The sequence below is a fragment of the Schistocerca americana genome, chromosome 3, assembly GCF_021461395.2.
Source record: "Schistocerca americana isolate TAMUIC-IGC-003095 chromosome 3, iqSchAmer2.1, whole genome shotgun sequence".
NCBI classification, from domain to species: Eukaryota; Metazoa; Arthropoda; class Insecta; order Orthoptera; family Acrididae; genus Schistocerca; species Schistocerca americana.
The window spans coordinates 765,928,016-765,952,491 of NC_060121.1; the positions used below are offsets into that span (position 1 = coordinate 765,928,016).

At 37.8% G+C, this 24,476-nt stretch overlaps 1 protein-coding gene across 1 annotated transcript in view; it reads right to left on the bottom strand.

Annotated features, from left to right (window-relative positions):
* Positions 1–14,725: 14,725 nt before the first annotated feature.
* The window catches only part of LOC124606095 (protein spartin), a 97,041-nt gene continuing 87,290 nt past the window's right edge, over positions 14,726–24,476 (bottom strand). Inside the window, exon 8 of the mRNA XM_047138060.1 lies at positions 14,726–15,392. Within this exon, the coding sequence (XP_046994016.1) occupies positions 15,206–15,392 (187 nt within the window). The 3' untranslated portion in view covers positions 14,726–15,205. The remainder of the gene's footprint in view (positions 15,393–24,476) is intronic.

Genomic DNA, 24,476 nt, shown 5'->3' on the forward strand with positions numbered 1-24,476 from the left:
CTGATAACAATGGGTAAAGCTGTAAACGTCTCTTGAACGCAGCGTGGTTTTGGACAAGACAGATTACTGGGTAATTTATTCCAGTATCATAGCAAAATGGAGGAAGATTTAGTGTTATGCATAGGAAAAGTGAAACTGCTGGCTGTATCAGATCTTGTATTAGGGTTATGCAATGTTGTTATGAGAGGACCTTAGTGACTAAGAAAATGAGGAAGGAAACAGCATATAAAAATCACGTCAACCATCCAGTCACATTGGCACTACTGAAGCATAGCAAAGGCTGATGTGATCGGACAACCGAATGTGTACACACACACACACACACACACACACACACACACCTAATTTTTCTTGTTGGAAATCTTTTTTCTAAATTTTTGGACTGCATGTAAACACAAAAGAGATTTTACAAGTATGTCAAAAGCCATATTATTTTCTCTCTTTTGCTCCCCACATCACCATTTGTCCTTCACTTTGTTTTTTATTATTTGTTTGTTATCTAGATAAAAATGTTAACAATTTTCCACATCACTTTTATTTATTGGAAATGAAGTTATTTCATTTCTTTCATCTATTGTGAAAAATGGCACAATGATTTAGGAGCAAATCTTTATAATTCAAACCTTTGGCCAAATAACCTCACTTCTGTTTTTCATATAACATTGTAAATGGAAAGTAAAATAGTTCCTTACAACAAACAATAGCCGTCTTCTTCCCTCAGCTAATCTTAATGACTTGACAGCAACAAGAAAACTCTCTCTCTCTCTCTCTCTCTCTCTCTCTCTCTCTCCCCCCCCCCCTTCCCCTTCCCCTCCCCCTTCTTATTTTCTCAAGCCTCTTACATTTCGACATTTCTTAATTCAATATCCCCTCTGTCTACCAGTTATTTCATACTTGAGTGATAACCTAAATATTTTGACAGTTCTTGAAACCAGACTATTCACACTGTGTCATGAGTTCTCTCTCGTTTTTCCAACCATCTACAGCTGTATCTCACTGAAGGCACTGTCAGCACATTACTTACCTATTGTTTTAAGACATACAATAAGTAAATAATCTGAAATATCCTGTCGTTTTCTTTGAAATAATAATTCATTTATTTTTTGACACTGAAAGAATAACAACATGTACCACACACTTTTATACAACAATGTGACAAAATAGCCAATGCATCTGATAAATATTTTGAGTATTTTGTAACTAACACAGGTTTTTTTTTTTTCAGTACTAGTGTTTTGACAAAAACACTTGACAGTCTTTACTGGGTGAATAGTATTTTTGCTTACAGACAATGCTTTATTAAAATGTAAAAACGTGTATAATGTAACAATATCACATTCAAAAAATAGTGCAAGCTCTATAATATGTAAACTTAAATCTCATTTCTCAGATCTAATGAAATGGTTATCTTACTGTGTAACCAAAATGTAAACTCCTGGGTGGAGCAATATGTAAGACAAGGGAAAGGTAAAGGTATCTGTGCTGCTGTGTGTGTGAATGTACGTATTTCTTGAGAAGAAGGAGAAAAACAGTGTCTTCTGTTATCTGTTTCTATGGTATACACATCTGCCCACTATAGGTGAGTGGTTGCTTTTCCCTTATTTTACATACTGAAACAGTTATCTTCATAGCTGTGCATATATTCACTGCCAAAACTATGTGAAAATGTAACAGAGGACTGGACATCAAAATTGAACTCTTTTCTTTTCCAAACATCCTCTGCTTCATAATCATTTTAGAATTATTCTAAACTTTGAAGGTTTATAAAAAATCATGGTCATAAAATTAAAACTATATCTTGAGTATTAACAAATTAAAATGTGCTTTATGAATCTGGCACAAGGAACATATGACCATTTGTATCAGTTATCATTAAGAAATCAAACAGACATCAGAATATTTTAATAATTTACAGAGAGCATCACAACCAACAATTTTTTCCTGCTTAATTTATCAAATAATGGAGTGACCTCAGTCTGACCTAGAATGCCTTTTGCAGAGGTGATTAACTCTACATCAACATACAAATAGGATATCAAGAAGTGATATAATTAATATTAGGTCAAGCCAGTGTGTACAAGCACTGCATAGTCTGCATAACATAATTAAATAATATAGATCAAACAACAATTTAGACTGAGTAATTGCATTTTACAATGGATAAGAAGTTAGATCACAACTCTCACAAGCAAACAAATAATAATAATTAATTGAACTCAGTCACATATGTGCAGGAACAAATGCTTATATCTTTGAGAAGCACGAAGTCAATTGTTGACTCCATTTTTGGCATGCAGCTGTACAGAATCTTAGGAAATCAGGTATTGCACAGTGTGAAAAAATACCTCACTGGTAATCTTTAACATCACAGCATGCACTGGAATAGTATTCCTTAAAAAGTAATGTCCAGTGTTACATAAAAATGTTAGACCATGCCATGCTTCACAAAATCACCAATACAATTCTGAATGTATGGATTAACAATTCTGGAACAATGAAAGAAAATCTTCAGAAGAATATCTTCCCAATTTGACATTAGTGTAATAAGCTGAAAGTATTAGCTGTGATAGAATAAAACTGCCTTCCTGAATAGAAATTAGTGAACAACAGAATCAAAAGAAATTTATCATAGACACTGTAGAAATTATAGTAAATCCCCTTATTTCAGAGAAAAAAATCACAACAGCAGATTTTATTCCAAAAAACCATTCACTCTCAAGCAATAAACATCTTGGTATACCACCAGTACTTATGTACCAGAACACATATTTCACTCAAAAACAGCAACAATATACTGTAAAACTAACAGTCCCTTAATAAAAAGGACATGCAAACATTGCTACTGTTAGTTATATTTCAGCTGCAAAAGCCTTTTATAAACAAAATGACTGAAGTGTTAAAAATAACAGTATATATTGCCGATGATGGCACAGAACTGAATCTTGCTACTTGCTTTCTTCATTTACCAATTAAATACATTTAGGATACATTCATAAGAATTTGAAAATTAAATTATCCACACATTTTTAAATGTTACACTGGACAATAACAAAATTTTGTTCCATTTTTTTTCAATTTCACTTTTGCATGAACAATAAAAAATAAGTGCTCATCACTAAACAAAAGTTTGTTTAAGAAACAAATTTATGCTACTTTCAGCGCACTGATCTATCACATTTGCATATTCTAACGGTGTTATGTTGTGAATCACAGATTGCACTGCAACTCGTGTAAATAATCATGCGTGTGGGGTACATTAAGCAATAAGACTGTATAACATAATAATGGAATTTTTCTTAGCTGCTATTATATTTAAATTAACAGGTTACTTCACTACGCTGTAATCAGATAAAACACTTTATCACTGAACATGAGCTAAAGTTGTAACCTATTCCACTAATACACACTCCAAAAATACAAAATACCACACTGAGACAAACACAAAAGAATAACTTTCAACACACCGCAAATATGTTAACAGGGAGGCAATGGGTGACATATAACAACTTCTTTCTGAGAATATGAATCAAATAACAGTAATACCACTGATAAGAGAGAAACTCTGGAGTAATGCCCAAGTGAAATTAGAGGCACAGATGAAATACTTTACACTTACCTACTGAACAGCAAGACATAATTATATGAACATCAAAAATGTCACAAAAACACAAAAGAGAAGAAAAGTTTATTTTTTACTTTGAAGAACATTATTGTAATATTATTATAAGGCCAGACAAAGGAAATGTTTCATGATTCATGAACAGGGAAGACTAAAAGAAAAAAAATGAAGTGACAGTTGGCAGAGTGGGCATAGTGTTAATCCAAATCATATTCCACTATTTAAGATTAGGCCATTCGAGAGTGGAATGGTAGAGAAATAGTATGAAAATGGTTCAATGAACCCTCTGCCAGGCACTTAATTGTGAATTGCAGAGTAACCATGTACATGTAGATGTAGGTGGGAAAGTCACAGGTACTCTGAATGATTCAAAACTGAAATATTTTAATTATCCTCCTACTCCTATGTGTGACAGTTGGCTTTGTTTGCCAAATTATATTTACAAAATTCTGCTTTCAAAGGCTGTGAAAATCTCTAAACAAGTAACTACAACACATATCTGTAATTTGGTCAAGTGTTGTGTTGTAACACCCACAATTTCTAGATATCAATACACGGTACACTGAGATCCAATGAATACCTATCTCAGGTGAGCACACACCAACAAAGAGGACAGAATAAAGTGATTATTGGCACATTACCATATCAAATGTGACAAAAAACTGATGCTGCTGATACTGAAAGGAAATTGCTGTTTAACAATGATATAAACTCCTTAGGCAAATAACTGCAGAAGCAATTATAATTAATGAAGAAGAGTACTAGTTCATTTAGGATCTGTGCAAACAAGCATTATCATGTATCTTCTTTTGTTAATATGCATTTTTGTTTTTACAAGATGTTTTACATTTATAGGGATCTCACTATGGATCTATGGAATAAAAAGTATATTATGTATCTACCTATTTTAAAGGGGTGGAAATTATGACCTACTTGGAGGAAAAAAAAAAACAGATATTTACAATCAGATCTGTGCAGTTAAGTATAATTAAAACCTGTTATGTTCAAAGTCCCACAGTGTCTGGTGTGCTACATTTCTAGTACACAGCAGTTAGGGTAAAGTGAGGATAACTGAACCACATTTGGAAAAATTAACAAGTAGAGAAATTTTAATCATTAGAAAATTTTGCTGAATTGGATGCCCTTAAAATCTCCAATTCAGCTCAACTGAGCTCAGTACTTAAAACCACAGTGCTGTATTATTATTATTATTATTATTATTATTATTATTATTATTATTATTGATTTAACAAGGTTAAAAGTAATTTCTTGCCATTTTTATTTTTATTCTATTTGTAGTTATTGACTACCCATTACATGTGTGACAATGTCATTGCAAAACATGCATTTCACATATCATTTCCAAATGTTCTTTTGGCCATGGTTACTCTGATGCAAAATTTATTTCATCAGTGTTGGTGAGGTTAACTGACCCACACACCTTGGGGTTAACTTGTCAATAGTTCATTTAAATTCACAAAAACTGTGTGGCCTAAGTAGAATAAGTGACACACTACTTAGTGTGAAATTCAACTTTGTGTCCTGAGTATACATGCACTATAACTCTCAGATGTTGGCTAGACAAAAAATGAGGATATTGTGGAAACTTTTAAAATAAAGTTGTCCACTACAGAAGAGATATCTTTGACAATGCATATTTGGTCTGATACTGTAAATAAAAAGCTTTTTAGGCATGACTAACCATTTCAGTTACTTTGCCATGTATGAATAGTTCAAAGATGCACATCATAGCATATCACTGAAACCCTCAAAAAGACTGTAGCCACATGGTTAATGCAGTAGAATTAATGTTTGATCAAAATAAACACTTTTCATGTTCCATGCATGCATTAAATGTGTTAAGTAAGGGGGTCATAGCATGCATCAGGTGGCAAAACCTTATTTCTAAAATAATAATAATTACATCATTAACAGTAACTAGGTTTTAACAGCATTACACTATTAGTAACAAACTGTGCAAAGCTGCTGTTTCGGAGACATAACTGTATCCACTAACTGGAACAGTACTTGCTACATGATACAAAGCTTTTTAAAGCTGTGAAGTGTTGAAAATGATAGTCTTTTTTTGTCACACTAATGCATCTACAATGCTTAGTACACATCACAAATATCCATTGTTTTATCAGTTCGCAACATATTTCAACATTTAGAGGCATCTACAAAACAAATTTCTGGTGACAAATGTTGGACAATTAGCAAAATTAGACCCTTAGACCACTGTATGCTTTATAAAATACTATTCTTTTCCCCTGAGTCTTCGTTTGTGTAAGCATTCGACACATATATTGCACACATCTGATCCTCCCCCTCTGTGTCCACCTCTTCCTCCCATCACTACCTTTCCATCTCCTCTCCCCCCCCCCCCCCCCCCCCCAGTTTGTGCATCCCTGCCCTCTCCCCCCTTCACCCTATCCTCCTCCCTCTGACCAGCTCCTCCTTCCCCCTCTTCTTTTCCACCAGCCCACTCCCCCTCTACAGCTTCCACCTATAACCCGCATCCGCATCTCCCTCTCCCCTTCTCTGACCACCTCTTGCTCCCCCTTCTCTCTGTCTGTCCTCTCACCACCCCTCTCTCTGTCCATTTCTTCTGCCCCCCCCCCCCCCCCCCAAATCTCTACCCACCTCCTCCTCCCCACCTCTCTTATTCATCTCCTCAAGCCCCCTCTCCCTGCCCACCTCGTCCTGCCCCTTCTTCCTATCCATCTCCCTCTGCCCCATCACATTACACATCTGCTCCTTCCCCTCTCCCTATTCATCACCTCCTGCCACCTTCCTCTGACCCCCTTGTCCTCATTTCTCCCTACCCACCTCCTCCTGCCCCCTCTCTCTATCCAGACCCTCCCTCCTCTAACCATCTCAAACCACCCCCCCTCCCTCCCAACCATTCCCATCAGTACATGTAGACCCTACAAAACAGTTCGATAAAGCAGGCCTATACTATAATCAAACAACATGCATGTTGTCCAGGACAATCTATATGGCAGGGGCTGAAAAAATACATTTTTGTCCGTATTTCCACTCCTATTGGAGCTAGGAGGTTATAAACCCCACAGTGCTGATACTCATGAAGTTTACCGTTGGTGTGCCAAAGGTGATCCCAGACATACATACATACATACATACATACATACATACATAGAGTCTGCCTTATATTACTTCACCCATTGTTGCAGATCCAATGGTCAGAAGAGATGCAGAAACTTGCTCTAAATGAAATAACCACAAGAATGGGCCCCATACTGAAACTGCCAACCACTGAAAACATTTTACACTACACTTTAAAATACTGCACTTTATTGGTGGAATAGCTTGTGCAAATGCTGTAACTAAAATTAAAAAATTTCGTCCACACTGATCTGCATAAAAAAGAAGAGACCTTTTTACCACAGAGTGATGATCATAAAGTAATACATGAAATTGGAAGAGGAATAAATGTGATACAGTTTTACTGATGAACTTTCACTTTATCTAAAAACTCCTAAAGCAAAAACTAAATGAAATTTGGAAAGATCATAAAATACAATTTCCAAAATTATATAAAATCATGTTTAGATATTTTACAATGGTCAGCATATTTGTTCCATCTGACACATTATTTATCACAGTGGAGCAATTTTTGAATCTGCAACAAAATCAACAGGAGGACAAAAGAAAGAGTAAAATTTTGTTTTTCCAAAGGACAGATAAGAAATATTGGGATTTTTCAAAAATGAGTCAATTTAAGGCATATCCAAACCACACTTGCATTCAATTCCACAAGACAACTGATACATTGGAAACTTTGATGTATTTTTTTGATATAGCATCATAGCACTGATGTCACAATGTGATGTATTGCGCATGCGCATGCGCACCCGTGCGCCCACACACACACACACACACACACACACACACACACACACACAGAGAGAGAGAGAGAGAGAGAGAGAGATTGATGTATTTTTTTGTTTTTTATTTTAAATGCTGATCCCTACTTTACAAGGGCAAATTAGAAAGTTTACTCTAACAATCTGGTTTTAGGCCTGAACTGCAAGACGTAAAATCTGGATGATACAATGGCAATCAATGTTCGGTAGCCACCAAATGTAAACAGTCAGCCTTGCTGCAGCAATTGTATAGGCTACATGGGCTGAAAAAGGTATACTAGTGACAATGGTTACAATAATTACTGCTTCAGGAAGAGATGTACCATATTCATTGTTTCCTAGGGTTCATTTTAAAGATACTGCATGCTGCACAGTGCCTCACTTCATATTGGGGGTGAACCTACAGTCTTAGGTTGGATGAACAGTGAATTACTTTCACAATTTTACAGCATTCCATTAAATACGAAGGGCTCACAAAAGAACATCCTAAACTCATGATACTGGACAGTCATGAAAGCCACAAAAGTATAGCTGAAGTATCATGTGCAAAAGACAATGCTATTATTTCGTTTACTCTATTACCTATTGACTGAAAATTTTTGCTTTTTTCAAAAAATTATGTAATACAGTGTGTTGTGCTCTTATTGCAAGCACTGCAATCACTTTCTCCAATCAAAATATATGGAATGGTTGTAGAGCATGCAGTACTGAATCACAAACAGACACACTTTTGAGCCTGAGGACTATCTGCCAGGTTGTTTTACTGATCAGCCTTGGCCAACTTAATCAGAACAATGAAATGATTTGCTATCTAATCTCACTGTTGATGTTTTTGAGAAGATCATAACTGCAAATTCTGAGCACTCCTCAGTCTAGTGAATAATTGATTATCAGTTGGGGAGGGGCTGGGGAGGGAGGGGACCTCCCAAGACATTCGCACTCATCAGAAAGACTATATCCAAACAAGACAACAAGCAAATAACTAAAGCAAAGATTCTGACAGATGCTCCCACCAACAACAACTTTAAGAGGAACCTGTATTAACAGAAGGAAATAAATGAATTAACCATGTATAAGAAAACAATCCCTAAATGAATGGAATAAACATTTAAAGAGAAAGCTATTTGACTTGGAAGAACATGAAGAATATGAGAGAGCTGTTTACCTATGATAATTCATGTTCAGCAGTTAATCTTTCCCTGTCAAAGGCAGCGTGCTCTATTCTGTGGAGTACTATGTGATTGTGAAAGTCTATACCATACATTTGAGGACTTTCAGGCGTGGTTGCTAAGTTTTTGCAGATCCTAAAAGTTGCAGCTCAAGTGCCTTTTTCTGGTGTCTGATTGGAGCAAAGACACTTATGCTGACATATGAAAGAACGTTTGCACTAGAGTCTGATGTTATATTGAAATTACATAACTGAAATCAGCTATGAGCACCTCAATACACTAACCTGTTGTCTTTACATTGAATCTGGGTGCCTTCACACTGTATTAGCTATTTACTGGCCTCTTTTTAAGTTGATATTATTCTGTAAGATGTAGTCTGGATGTAGTATATTGTATTCTATACACTACAGTCACTAGCTTCTTTAACATCCATTATACTTTTGAACTTAAGCCAGTTAATTGCAGTGGTCCATTTAATGCTATTGCATGGCTCAGTTGCCCTCCAACATGATGTCAAGTGTACCATTCCTAACTATATTACATTCTGTTCTCCCTTGTGACATGTTGAACATTTGCCTATTATTACGAGGCCACAGTTGGTATTAGTGCACTGTTTCCGTTGGCAATATGAGTTGAATAATAAATGAAGTAAGTCATTCTTTATGGCCTGTACTTTATTATATTCTTTTTAAAAAGATAAATCCCATATGGTGTCTCAAAGAATGAAAGGCAATCCCAGATTTTAGAAGTTATCTTGATACTTTCTGAGCCATTAATGCTGTAAATCTGGGGAAGAAAAAAATTGAAATTTGCAAGTGGGAAAAAAAAAAAAAATACTGTGCTTCTCCTGTTCAGGTCATTAGGTGAGTGAGTGTAAAAAGAAAAGATAACAAGAACAAAACAGAATGCTCTAAGAGTGGTAAATATCATCTGGGAGAGTGTTGGGCAATCGAAGGAATTGTTTCCATGTAAGTTGTGCAAAAACACAAATCACCCAGCTGGAAAATGTTACTATGAAAAGTAACATGAGGAGATAAAGAAAACAGCGAAGACAGTTTATCTTCCAGAAGTGTTGGTGACAGAAAATCGAGAAGAGAAGCCTGATAAAATAGATAATAAATTTAATGTGGGCACTGGTAGTAACAAGCACATGTCACGTGAAAGGAAAATTGTGACAGGCTATGAAGATACAAAAATTAAGACTGGAAATGGAAATTTCGTGTATTCTTATTTTGTTGGTGAAGTTGAAGCAAGTAGACTCGGCCTCTGCAGACAAGTGGAAAACAGTGATGGGAAAAAAATGCATTCAGGAAGTAAAATCTCCTAAAATTGTGAAACTTCAGTGCTGCAACCAAATGCAGCAAATTATGGAAGAAAGTGATCACACGAACAACTACAGTGAGGTAGTGGAAAATAATGACCAAAAGCATACAAACAAATCAAACTTGCCTCACAGTAATCTCCAAACTCCATAGTGAAAAATTCTCAAAGAAACTTTTTGAATGAACCTAATATTATGTGCACAAACAGATCTAGTGTGTTATCAGAAACAATGAAAAGCCTAAGTGATGCAAACATGCAACCGAAAGTTTCCAAATTGAATACAAAAAACAATAACAGTCAACGTGTAGAAGATTCTGGCATTTACTTGCTTTCTGATAGTCATTATGAATGAAAAACTAATAAATCGAAGTGTTGTTGGATTTGTGAAACCATGTGCTCCACTACGAGAAGTTACTCAATACACTGACATGTACATTAACCAAGTTGTAACTCTTGCATTATTTTAGCTGGAGCAAACGATGTTTACAAAAATGAGACACAGTCTGCTTTGCTATCTTCTTTAGGGGAAGTCACCCAGAACAGCGGGTCGGGGGGAGACTTACCACACGGGATGAGAAGGAAAGTCACCCAGAATCGCGGGTCGGGGGAGACTTACCATACGGGATGAGAAGGAAAGTCTTTCCTTCTCATCTTGTGCAGTAAGTCTCCCCTAACCAACGTTTCCGGTTGACTTTCCTGAAATCTGCCCCTTTTCTTAGACCTCTCCAGTCCTTTTCCTTCATTCCTCTTCCTTCCCCTTCAACCCTTCTGCCTGAAAGAGGATCCACTGGCTCCAAAAGCTTGCCAATTACAACCGTCTTATGTGTGTGTTCTCCCACCACTTGGTGAGTAGACTTTTTATCTATCCAATTAAATTATTTTGTCAATAATTGAATACAGAAAAAAACAGAAGTGACAGAGGAGGGGAGAGTAGAAGTACTGCCTTTAATGAATGGTGTAGAAAGGGAGCTATAGTGATTAACTACACAGTTAGTGTGTGTCCTCAAATGAATGATAAGACAAAGAATAAATTTTACTATCATGAACAAATAAGGACCATGTTTGATTCAAAAGTCAGAAACAACATGTGAGGCTATGCAGATCTGACCGGAGCTTACCTCATGAACAGATGTCACACTACAGCTACTTGTGTGACACTATCTAATATGTGGTATGGAAGAAAATCAAATTTGTAAAGATTGGGTTATTTGAATATGTGACATTCTTAAAATTCTTGAATATTTACAAAAACAAGTGTAAGAGGTGAAACGTGTTCTAGTAGGATATACAGACAATGGCTATGTATTGTGGAATCCTAGAACTGGAGAATTTTCTGAAGCAAGTGATGTTTACTTATCAATATGAAGAAGAGACAGACAAAATCAAAGAAGAATGAATAAATCTACCTATATAAAACCAAGTTTTTGAAGAAGAAGGAGAAGAAGATAAAAAATCAAACAAATTTTCCGAAGATATATGATTAAGTAATGCTCATATACAAGGAGTGCATTAAAAGTGAAGGCAAGGAAAACTTGATGAAGGCTATCACAGAATAGAAATTATTACAGGAAAATGTATTTTCAAGAAAAATGATAACAGAAAGTACAGAGCTAAACTAGCTGCAACAAGATCAAAGAAAACTAGATTTTAAAGACATTTTTAGTTCTGTTGAATCCTTAATTTCAGTATGCTCCCCCACAAAGAGCAACCCACGAATCATTTATTTTTGAAATCACAGATTTATAGAATTAGGTGCCCAGAATGTTCATCAAATATACTAGACAAATGGAAGGGTCATTTACTGTTAGATTCAGTGAAGGTCAAATTAAAAAATATCCCCCCTTCACTGAACATCTAAAAGTTTTAGACCATCAGTCCCCTACTTTGGAAAAAAATATTTTTGGAAAATCTTATGATCAAGCATGTAGAAAATAAAAGGGTGAAAATTAAATTTGCTTGAGGAATTCAAAATTTTGAAACATACTTGCTTCAAACCACTGAGGCTTTTAAATGAACAGCTATTGTTGAAAAACCAAACAGTTTTCTGTGCTATGATGTGCATCTTCAAATTAGTTTATGAATTTCTATTACTTCAGACACTGGGCGTTATCCATTATTATTTACACATGGCCTTCCATTGTTTGAAACTGTAGTATCACCGTCTGGCAAGCTTCCCAACACTATGATATAATAGTCATTAGTTTTCATCTAGTTAGACCAGTGCTAGCACATAAGGTTGTGTATATATGACAGATGTAAACAGGTCTTATTTTGTGTTTTAAGGGTGTCACCTCCGTATGGTAAGTCAAATAATGTCTGTGTCTTGCTCTTTCGGCATGCAGACAGTTCGCTTCTTTCTGCTGTATAAAGTCATGGTTTATATATTTTAACAGTGTGCTTTCCTTCTCCAGATGATTTTTTATGTTGTGGAGAGAACCTGTATTTTCAAAGGTCACATTTGATATTTCCTTATGAGAGTTCTCATTTATTAGCATTATTGGCTTGTGGTGTTACCACATTACTGTAAACCTTCACAAGGTAGGCTTTTGCCTGTTTCTCTTTTATGGCTATTTGAAAGCTTACTTGTTTAGCAGTCTTTCTGTCGTGCCTGTCTGCGACTCAACTTCTACACTATATGGTGAGTAGCAATCTGTCCTTTTCATAATAGTCGGAAGACTAAATAAACATTAAATAAAATGAGTTGCTGGTCCTTTATACCAACACAATATTGGGAGCACTCAAATACGTTTATTTACTTGATGACTTAGTACATAATGTTATCCCGTAACACACAATCTCAACAACTGGCACACTTATAGAGGTCAAATGAAAACTAGAAGGAAGTAAATACAGCGTAACATCAGATTGACTAAGTGGTCATTAGAGACAAAGCACGATCTTGGATTAGGGTAAGACAGAGAAGGCAATTGGCTGTGCCTTTTCAAAGGGGCCTTCTGGAACATCTTGGAACTTGCCTTATGTGACTGAGTATTTGGATATATGGAACATCTATATGTGAATGGCTGGAAAGAAGTATGAACTGCCATCTTCCTGAAGATATGTCTAGTTCTTACCACTGTGACACCTCATTCAGATTGAAATATGCAAAAATTAGTTATGATTATTGGAGAGAGTTATCAATTTTTGAATCCAAATGTCTGAAAAACTCCTCATATTTGCTGTATCCCTTGAATGGTTTGGAGAAAACAGCATGTACTTCTGCAGTCATGAAAGGTACATGTAATAATGAGTATTATTGCTGAAACTATGGCTATTTTCTCTCATTTATTTGAGAATATGCCAAATTTAAGAAGTCCTTCACACTTTTGAGTACAGAATTTGGTAACTTAACATGACAGACACTGACAGTACAGTAGCATGTGGAGCAAAAACTTGTCGAGTATTCAAAGTCAGCACCAGCAACAGTGCAATAAGTACAATTCAGAAGGAGTGCAGATTTGAATAAGATGTACATTTTATAAAAACAACACCACATTAATTAAACAAAAGTAAGCATGTAATGTTTAGTTTAAAAATGACAAGAGTTTTGAGTTGTCAGCAGCTTGGATCCAGACGAAACTCAGGAAATAAAGTAGAAGTGCTGATGAGGGTCAGCATGGTATGTATGAATAAAATCTGTGAAGAAAAAAATGTCCTTTTTTACAGAAGCTGCATGCACTGCATCTGGTCAGTGTGAGCTGTGCCAATAACATGCAGTGAGGAGATATCTATTCTAAGTAAAAAGCATTTTGACTGATTACAAAATAGTATAAGTACTCTTAAGTTTGTCTTCACACAAGCAAGTACATGTACTCCAGTACAATGTGTATTTCGCATAGTGAGTGAAATATTCGAATGAACACCCAGTGAAAAATTAGCTGCACTAAAACTCTGGCTTAAGTTTCACATGTACACTTTTCATAAAGCACAAAACTGTCCAATTCTAATTTTACCACTCCTCTTTCATTATACTAGAACCTCTTAAAAATTATTTTTATAGCTCTAACAACAAGTACCCTTCAACATAAAAATAGAAATTTTTATATTTTACTATATTTTAAAATGACAAGTGAATATGTAGATCAACATTAACATAATTGAAAACCACAAAAGGAACATCCAGTTAACCAACACAACAACTCATTGTACTTACTACATTATGAGATTTACAGAGAAAATATCACAGAACAGAAACTATTTTCTGCATAATAAAGAGAATTGAAATAGCTACAGGGTGTAAAAATATTACAGATTAGCTACTATCACACTGTAATAATTGCAGTACATATTGAGAAATAAAAAGAAGGTGGATTACCGTGCACTGCCTTTCCTTTCACATACAGCTGGAAAAAGTTTTCATAATTAACACAACTTAATGCTTTCAGTTTCTTCTCAATACAGTGAACATTCAAACAACGATGAGGAGGAACAGCATAGAAATTTGCCACTTGAAAAAATATAGTAACAGCACCTCTTCTTTCCTCAGTGCTTATTAAACAAGGAATACTAAAAATTTATGTAATTTCACTGACCATATCCTAGAAATTTATTACCTGTGTATATTTAGAAGAAATTTATCATAGCTTAGGTGCCTTATGTTTCTTAGTACAACACCAGTTTAAAGACCACCCACAACATAATGTAACTCCCGTTTGAGAAAACAGTTCAAATAATTATGAAATATCAGTGAATGAAATTTATAACATCCTCCCCCCCCCCCCCTTGCCGTCAGTTCAGCTTCAATAAAGTGACTTAAGTGATTGACAGATATCAATGGCCAGCTGTTCCTGCTATTCCTCCCTCTTCCACATCATATAATCAGGATCACTTATCAGGATTCTGTAGTTACCTACTAAACAGTGAGCATGTGAAACCATAGAAAGAACTGTAGTTTACTGACACCTCAGCCCTTGCCGACTGTCTTGCTTAATGTCAATCACAAAGTTATTATAATCAAAGTATAACAATACAAATGTACATACAAGGCAGATTTATCAAACTGTGCACTGTAAAGTCTGATAACAACAACTATACAATGTCAACAGTAAGTCCACCATTACAAAATTATTAATGCCTTGCAGTCACTTCAAGTGAACCAATAAAAAAGTAATTTTAAATCATTCAACATGAAGGAAAGCCAAATTGTAAGCAGCATGTCTTTGATTCTCTGATAATAACTGACTTATTTGAAGACTACCGAAGAGTAATCATTCCTCTTTACTTGATGGTCCTGGCAAATGCCCAGTGGCTTCCACAACACCTTTACTGGCACCAATAGCTGTTGCCTTTGCAAGCCCTTTAGGTGAAAGATGTCTGATATCACGACCAGCTACCCAGACATTTCCAACAGCATCCAGAGCTTCACCTGTGACCTGACCAGCAGAGTTGCCATATCTGGAAAAAAATTGTTTTTTTATATATATATATATATGGTCTTACAATTACAATAAAAAAATCATTTGCATCTGGACAGATTATACTTCAACTATGGTGTATGACTGCATTGTGTAAGAAAGGACATATAGCCAACATTTACTTTTGCAGGAAAAACAACTGTCTTTATGAACACATCTGGTAAACAGTTACTATGTGACTTGGGTTAAATATGACACAGTCACTGACAAAAGGAATTTCCTGCCCTGCTTGAAGAGAATATATGTGAGAACTGATGCACTGTTAACTCTAATTTTTTAAATGGTCAAAAACTGATACATCACAACATTAATTACCTTCCCATTAAAGTATGGGAAATAGAAGTGACATAGGAAAACATTCTAACAATGAAGAGCTTAATTTATGGACAAAGAAAAAATTACAAGGAAAAACAAAGTATTTTTTTATCTCTTCTGTACGACACTTGTCACATAAAGAACAAAATGAAGGTAAGGTATTGCAATGTGGCTGACTGGGAAATAACATTATGCAGTTACCAATACCAGGACTGATTATCAATGCAATCCAGTCGTCACATATTTTTCATATATATTATAAATATATGCTAATTTGCTCATTCCTCTTTCCACTTACATATACATTTTATTTCTACTTTTGTGTCATGCGGATACAATTTCAACCTTTGAATCATTAATTTTTATGCAGATTTATTTCCTTCAGAACATTATAGAAAGACTGCCTTATCATCACTGCCTAGAATTGGGTATTATTATCTATTTTACTCATAAAAGTTAATTGCACAATAATCCACAATACACACAGACATTGAGTAAATGTAGGTAAGAAAAATAGCAATACTTAAAATGTAAATAAAGACTATTGTAAAGTGGTTGTTCAACGATGCTATTTCATTAATTTTCATGTTAAAAATGTAATTTAAGCAGCACTGTTATTGTACCAAAATTTTTTGTTTAGTTCTGCAAAACATTACACCTTGTATGTAATAGTGCTTTAGAAAATATTGATTGTTAGTACATTATAAATGGCTCTACAGCAGAGACCATACAGATTGGTATGGAGTCAATATTCAGGGAGTGTTTGCAGGGCAGTCTTGAACAGAATTTCAAAGTTTTTGTGCAATATGAAAAATTGTTTCAAACTTGAAATGTTTAATTTGGTGAGGATTAAAGGCACATGTAAACGTGATTGCTATAAAGAACTGGAATTTATTTGAAGCAGATTTCTAAAATTGAATCCCTTGCTCTGAAACACCTGGAAGGGCATTCCAGATGGCACCTCCATAAATTATACATCCTGCTGACATCCTACTGCTTTGGGGCACCACTATCCAACTACCTACACTACCCACAGTGTTCGTCCTCTTCAACAACGCATAGCACCAAGACACCACCTAGCAGACCTTTTCAGCTTGCCACATCCCCAAAACTTCCTACCCACACTCCAAATCAAGAGCATAAACAACTCTGACAAACTGTTGTTAACCTTTCCACCAATCCTCATCCCTACAGAAGTTTCAGTCCTATCCAAAGGCCTCACCTTTAGCCCTACACCAAAATTTAACCATGTTGGACTTGTTAAAGACCTTCTCTCCTTCTCCTTATCACTGCAATGGAAACATTTCCATGCCACCAATTCCTCCAACCAAAGCCAACCAAATTCCAACAATGAACATTGCCTCTCCCAGTTTATACCACCATCCAACTGGATTCTCCCCTCCTCCCACCTAACCACCCTCTGGTCACCTTCCATGAATTCCTTACCACCAACTTGGCCTCACCATCCTTTCCCAGATCCCTTCCTAAGAATACCAACCTTTCAGCAGATGAAAGGACAGTATTACACAGTTTCAAAACAGATCCTGACCTAATCATTCTCCCGGCACACAAAGGCTCCACCAATCTCATGACGACTCACAGCGACTACCTGGTGGAAGGCCCCTGCCAATTGTCTCACTCATCCACCTACAAACTCCGCCAGTGTGATCCCATCCCAGAAGCCCAACATAACCTTCAATCTCTGCTTAAAGCCTTAGGCCCTCCCAGAACCTCTCCTCTGAATCCATTTTCCTCCTCACTCCTATGACACCCCTCCTCTCCCCTCTACTGACTGCCCAAAATTCAAAAACTCAACAATACTGGACACACAATTTTAGCTGGTTATTGTGTCCTCACTGAATGGATTTCGGCCCTCATTGACCACAACCTCCAACCAACTGCCCATAATCTAGCCTTCCAACTCAAAGATACTAACCACTTCCTTCACTGAGTCTCCACTATATCCATCCCTTTACCTACTGGTCACTGGTGATGTCACTTCCCTATACACCAACATCCCTCATTCCCATGGTCTTGCCACGTTTTAACACCACCTTTCTCACATTCTTCAGACTCAAAACCCACAACCTTATTCCTCATACCCCTAACTAATTTTATCCTAATACATAACAACTTCTCCTCTAAAGGGTAGGTATACAAACAAATCTGTGGCACAGCCACTGGCACCTGCATGGCACCCTCTTATTCCAGTCTGTTTATGGGCCATCAAAAAACATTCCTGGCCTTCTCAAACCCCAAACCCTTGGTCTAGTTCACGTTCACTGGTGATAGCATCATGATTTGGACTCAGGGCCAAGACACCGTACCCTCATTCCTTCAAAACATCAACACCTCCTCTCCCATTCACTTCACTTGATCCTTTTCAACCCAGCATGCTATCTTCCCGGATGTTGACCTCCTCCTCCTCCTCCTCCTCCTCTTCCCCCCCCCCCCCCCCCCCGCCCCCCCCGCCCCCAATGGCTCCATCCACATCTCTCTCCACATTAAACCAACCAAACACCAACAGTACCTGCATTTTGACAGCTGCCATCTCTCCCACACCAAAAAATCGCTCCCTTTTCCAGTATGTTGAAAGTGTCACCAAGGCCTTCACAGACAGACACTAACCCCCAGACCTAGTCCATAAACATACTTCCCACGCTATTTCCCCACACACCTCTAATCCTCCCACCACCCCTAAGAGCCAGCTACAAAAAAGTGCCCCTCTTCGTCACCCATTACCACACTGGACTGTAACAACAGAACCACATCCTCCATCAGGGCTTTGATTATCTACAATCATGCCCTGAAATGAGTGGTGTTCTGTCACTCACTCAACCTCCACAACGTCGTAGTACATCCCTATAACACTCCCACAGGGGTCAGACCCCTATGGAAGACCCTGGTGCAAGATCTGCCCCATCCATGCACCCAGAACTTCCTATTCCAGTCCTGTCACAGCCCCATCTTACCCCATCAAAGTCTGAGGCAGCTGTGAATGCAGCCATGTCTTATACCAGTCCTGCTCCAACCACTGCACAGTTCTTTTCATATGAGTACAGCTACTAACCAGCTGTCCACCAGGATGAATGGCCACTGACAAAGTATGGCACAGAGCAAAGTATGGCACAGAGCAAAGTATGGCACAGAGCAAAGTATGGCACAGAGCAAAGTATGGCACAGAGCAAAGTATGGCACAGAGCAAAGTATGGCACAGAGCAAAGTATGGCACAGAGCAAAGTATGGCACAGAGCAAAGTATGGCACAGAGCAAAGTATGGCACAGAGCAAAGTATGGCACAGAGCAAAGTATGGCACAGAGCAAAGTATGGCACAGAGCAAAGTATGGCACAGAGCAAAGTATGGCACAGAGCAAAGTATGGCACAGAGCAAAGTATGGCACAGAGCAAAGTATGGCACAGAGCAAAGTATGGCACAGAGCAAAGTATGGCACAGAGCAAAGTATGGCACAGAGCAAAGTATGGCACAGAGCAAAGTATGGCACAGAGCAAAGTATGGCACAGAGCAAAGTATGGCACAGAGCAAAGTATGGCACAGAGCAAAGTATGGCACAGAGCAAAGTATGGCACAGAGCAAAGTATGGCACAGAGCAAAGTATGGCACAGAGCAAAGTATGGCACAGAGCAAAGTATGGCACAGAGCAAAGTATGGCACAGAGCAAAGTATGGCACAGAGCAAAGTATGGCACAGAGCAAAGTATGGCACAGAGCAAAGTATGGCACAGAGCAAAGTATGGCACAGAGCAAAGTATGGCACAGAGCAAAGTATGGCACAGAGCAAAGTATGGCACAGAGCAAAGTATGGCACAGAGCAAAGTATGGCACAGAGCAAAGTATGGCACAGAGCAAAGTATGGCACAGAGCAAAGTATGGCACAGAGCAAAGTATGGCAAAGAGCAAAGTATGGCAAAGAGCAAAGTATGGCAAAGAGCAAAGTATGGCAAAGAGTAAAGTATGGCACCCAGTGACACAACATGCAGCTGAACATAATATGCTTGATTTCAATAGCTGCTTTACAATCTGAGCCATCTGGCTCCTCCCCTCCACCACCAGCTTTTCTGAACTGCACAGATTAGAGTTAGCCTTACAGGGGATTCTCCACTCCTGAAATTATCCTGACCTAAACCTATGGTAACCTACTGCCCCTACACCCTTCACTGAACAGTTTCTGCCCCCTCTATCTTGTCACCTCTTCCCTTTTCACATCCCCCACCCTCATTGTGTCCTGCTCTCTGCCAATGCACCCACCCATCCTTTCCCCTTCTCCGCTACTCTCCTTTTCCACTCTCCATGTTTTTCACCCCACACCCCACCTCCTGAAGCTATGCCTGGGAATCTAATCAGGCTGCCCTGCATGCCCTTCCTGACAGCACCCTTCTTTCCCCCCACCCATACCCTGCTATCCCTCTCCTTTGTCTGCCCCACTCCAGATTGCTATTCACCTGACAGTTACATTCTGGTCAGAACTGCCGGTGGTAGTGGTCGTGTGCATGAGGTTGCTGTAGGAGGCCTAGGTCGAAAGCTATAATGTGCAACAATCTAGTCGTTGTGCCTGTTTGTAACTCAACAGGTCATCTTTACGGTGTGTAGCAATCTATCCCTTTCCTAATATTGTTGGAACCTTGAGTTGGGTTACTAACAATGAAAAATGTAGCCAGGCAACAGTCACTTCAACCCCCAAAGATAACTACATTTCACTGAAAAACACTGACTTATCATCAGATGCTATTAACTTATAGTGACATAGATCAGCTTGTTCTGATCAGATCACCTAAAAATAATTTTTAGCTCCATCCAAAATTTGGAAGTTTTACTCATAATCACATGGTAGCATTAGTGTGTACCCAAGAAGGTACTTTTTAGGTTCATAATGTTATAACAAGAAAATGAAAAATGATCTCTGGCTTTTACATCAACTAAAAAACTTCTCTCCTTTTTTTGTTTGTATCACAGGTACCTGGATGTTATTGCATAAGCACTATAGAAAAGGAGGAAGATTAGTTTTTTAATGCTCTGCTGGGAGCAGAAGCTCTGAGAAGACCAGAGTGGGCCATGTGTCAGGCAGTGACTTTCACAGGAACTGTTCCAGTACTGCCATAAGTGATTTAGAGATACCATAAAATACATGAATTGGATGGTTAGACAAGGATTTGAACTGCTGCCCTCCCGAATGCAAGTCTAGTGTGTTACCAGAGTGCTGCCCTACTTGGAAACAGCAACTACATGGGCATGGGTAGTATGGCTGTAAAGTACTATTTTGTCACCCTAGAAAACACAATTAAGATACCAAACTCTAATGACCATCTTTTTCCTCTTCAACTCATGATAACTGAAGGACACCAGAAGAACAAATGTGCCCTCCCTTGGTAGAATACAGGTTCTCCAGTGTTATCTTTGAATGTACTAGTCATTGTATAAATCTGAATGTGGTTTATTGGATTTACAATTCAAGACTGGAAGTGGGATAAGCTGAATGTGCCAAAAAATAATATTTAGGAAATTGAGAAGAAACCTTACGGAAGTTGTATTACAAATACTTTGTAGTTAATGAAACATAAATTCTGATATTTGACATCACTGTTAACATTTCACACAAACACATTTTAAAAGGAACAGACTCCCATAAAACTTAAGATTTTGGTAAGGCTGAATGTGCCATGCTACTTTGCCAAGAAAATGCTAAATGTCCATGTAAATTCTTACAATCTGATATCACTTACACAAAAATTCATAAAATGCTCTATATTTCATGTCAAGAAACGTGATCATAACAAATACACCCTTCTTTTTCTCTTCACTTAATGTGCTTGGCAGTGGAAGCTGGTACACATTTCCTAAGGATGGCAGATCATTGAAGTTCTGTCCCTTTTTTAACACAGAGAACTCAGTCCAGTCTGCTTCATCACAATGAGTTTTCATTAGAAGCTTTCCTTTCTTGTCTAAAGTGAAGTGTCTAACTGAAGCTTTGATGATCTTTAGTTAGCTGGTGCTAAGATATGTATTAACTAAGGAAGCCAGATCCAAGAAATCACCTTCACCTATGCTGATCACCTACAACAGGGGCAGGCAAATGTTGCACGCGGCTCATGAACACACAGTGCTGCACGTGTGCTGCTCGCGTGCAATCGTCGACCGGGACAGTGGCGACAGCCGGCAGGTTGCGACAGTGTAGTACCAGGCTAAGCTGCGGACGTTGAAGCGAATCGACCACTACGTAGTGAACGTTGTATTTCAAGAACCGGAAAATGCAAAGTGAATCAAGGAAATGGAGAACTGGAGATTTGATATCTTTTAAAAAGGAATGGGAGAATCATTTTTTCTTTGTACAAAAACGTGAAAATTGGAAATGTATAATATGTGACAGTATTCTCACTGGTCAGCGGAAGTTTAATATTGAACATCATTATAATAAATTTCAGTATGTTCCCGTTCTTAGTGCAATAAAAGAGGAATTTCCCAAGTGATTTGAGGATATATCATACTTATCCCAAGGTTTTGAAAAGTTCTCGAGACAATCTGCTGTTTCTGTAGATGATATTCATCCCAGTTTGCAAAGGGAATTAATAGATCTACAGCGTAATTCTCACCTGAGAGACAAGTTCCTTTTGGCAAGACGTGTAATAGATTTTTATCATGACTTTCCACCCAAGAGTTTTCTCGTCTCCATCATGAATCCATGAAGATAATGTCAATGTTTGGCTCGACATACGTTTGTGAGAGATTTTTTTCTGTTATGAAAATTAATAAGTCTCGGTTAAGAGCAAACATCAGTAACGAAAATTTACGTAACTGTTTGTGTTTGTCTGTATGTAGAAATTTTGTTCCAGACATTAAACATATTGTAAACGCCACCTGTGATAATTAAATAAAACGTATCATAGGCAATAGGTACTTTTTCAAACCATGATTACTTTCAAGCACTCCTACTAACCTTATTCCTTCATTCAATCAAGCAGGCCAGGAAACAAAACGCATTACAGAGAAAGAAGCGGAGAGATGGTATGGGGGGGGGGGGGGGGGGGGGGGGGGAGAAGCGGGTGGCCAGCCTGCCCCCATGTGCATGCAGAACACCTGTTAGCTGCACACGTGCAAGTGCAGAATTCCTGCCCGCCCCTGACCTGCAAGGATCTTTTACTCTAGCTGTGGCCACCATAACCTTCTTTTTCCTTTTCTCTATAATACCTAAGTCTTGATCAGAAGGCATGTAACTATGACCAAATACTAAACACTTGATTTCAACACTTTCAAAGATACCTTCTGAAACAAGCAAAATTAAAGCCATCAACATTATACAATTTTTGTTCTGTCTGATGCAGTTGTCACACCACAAAATGAGTACCTTTTTGTGCATCATCCCATAGCTATAACCTCTAATACACAGGACGACATTTCATTACCTCCTTGGCCAACTAGGTCCTCATACCACATGCACATGAATAATTTGCCCGAAACAGCTTGTATTCCCAAGTTATAATTTGAGAGTTGTCTTGAGTAAAACATGTTGCCGAGTGTCCGCGTAGGTGTAAACAAAACTTTTTGCCAATCTCTGGACACAGTGCATGTTTTACTTAAAGGCATCTGTTGTTGTTGTGGTCTTCAGTCCTGAGACTGGTTTGATGCAGCTCTCCATGCTACTCTATCCTGTGCAAGCTTCTTCATCTCCCAGTACCTACTGCAACCTACATCCTTCTGAATCTGCTTAGTGTATTCATCTCTTGGTCTCCCTCTACGATTTTTACCCTCCATGCTGCCCTCCAATACTAAACTGGTGATCCCTTGATGCCTCAGAACATCTACCAACCGATCCCTTCTTCTAGTCAAGTTGTGCCACAAACTTCTCTTCTCCCCAATCCTATTCAACACCTGCTCATTAGTAATGTGATCTACCCATCTAATCTTCAGCATTCTTCTGTAGCACCACATTTCAAAAGCTTCTATTCTCTTCTTGTCTAAACTATTTATCGTCCATGTTTCACTTCCATACATGGCTACACTCCATACAAATACTTTCAGAAACGACTTCCTGACACTTAAATCTATACTCAATGTTAACAAATTTCTCTTCTTCAGAAATGCTTTCCTTGCCATTGCCAGTCTACATTTTATATCCTCTCTACTTCGACCATCATCGGTTATTTGACTCCCTAAATAGCAAAACTCCTTTACTAATTTAAGTGTCTCATTTCCTAATCTAATACCCTCAGCATCACCCGACCTAATTCGACTACATTCCATTATCCTCGTTTTGCTTTTGTTGATGTTCATCTTATATCCTCCTTTCAAGATACTATCAATTCCGTTCAACTGCTCTTCCAAGTCCTTTGCTGTCTCTGACAGAATTACAATGTCATCGGCAAACTTCAAAGTTTTTATTTCTTCTCCATGGATTTTAATACCTACTCCGAATTTTTCTTTTGTTTCCTTTACTGCTTGCTCAATATACAGATTGAATAACATCGGGGAGAGGCTACAACCCTGTCTCACTCCCTTCCCAACCACTGCTTCCCTTTCATGCCCCTCAACTCTTATAACTGCCATTTGGTTTCTATACAAATTGTAAAAAGCCTTTCGCTCCCTGTATTTTACCCCTGACATTTTCAGAATTTGAAAGAGAGTATTCCAGTCAACATTGTCTAAAGCTTTCTCCAAGTCTACAAATGCTAGAAACGTAGGTTTGCCTTTCCTTAATCTAGCTTCTAAGAGAAGTCGTAGGGTCAGTATTGCCTCACG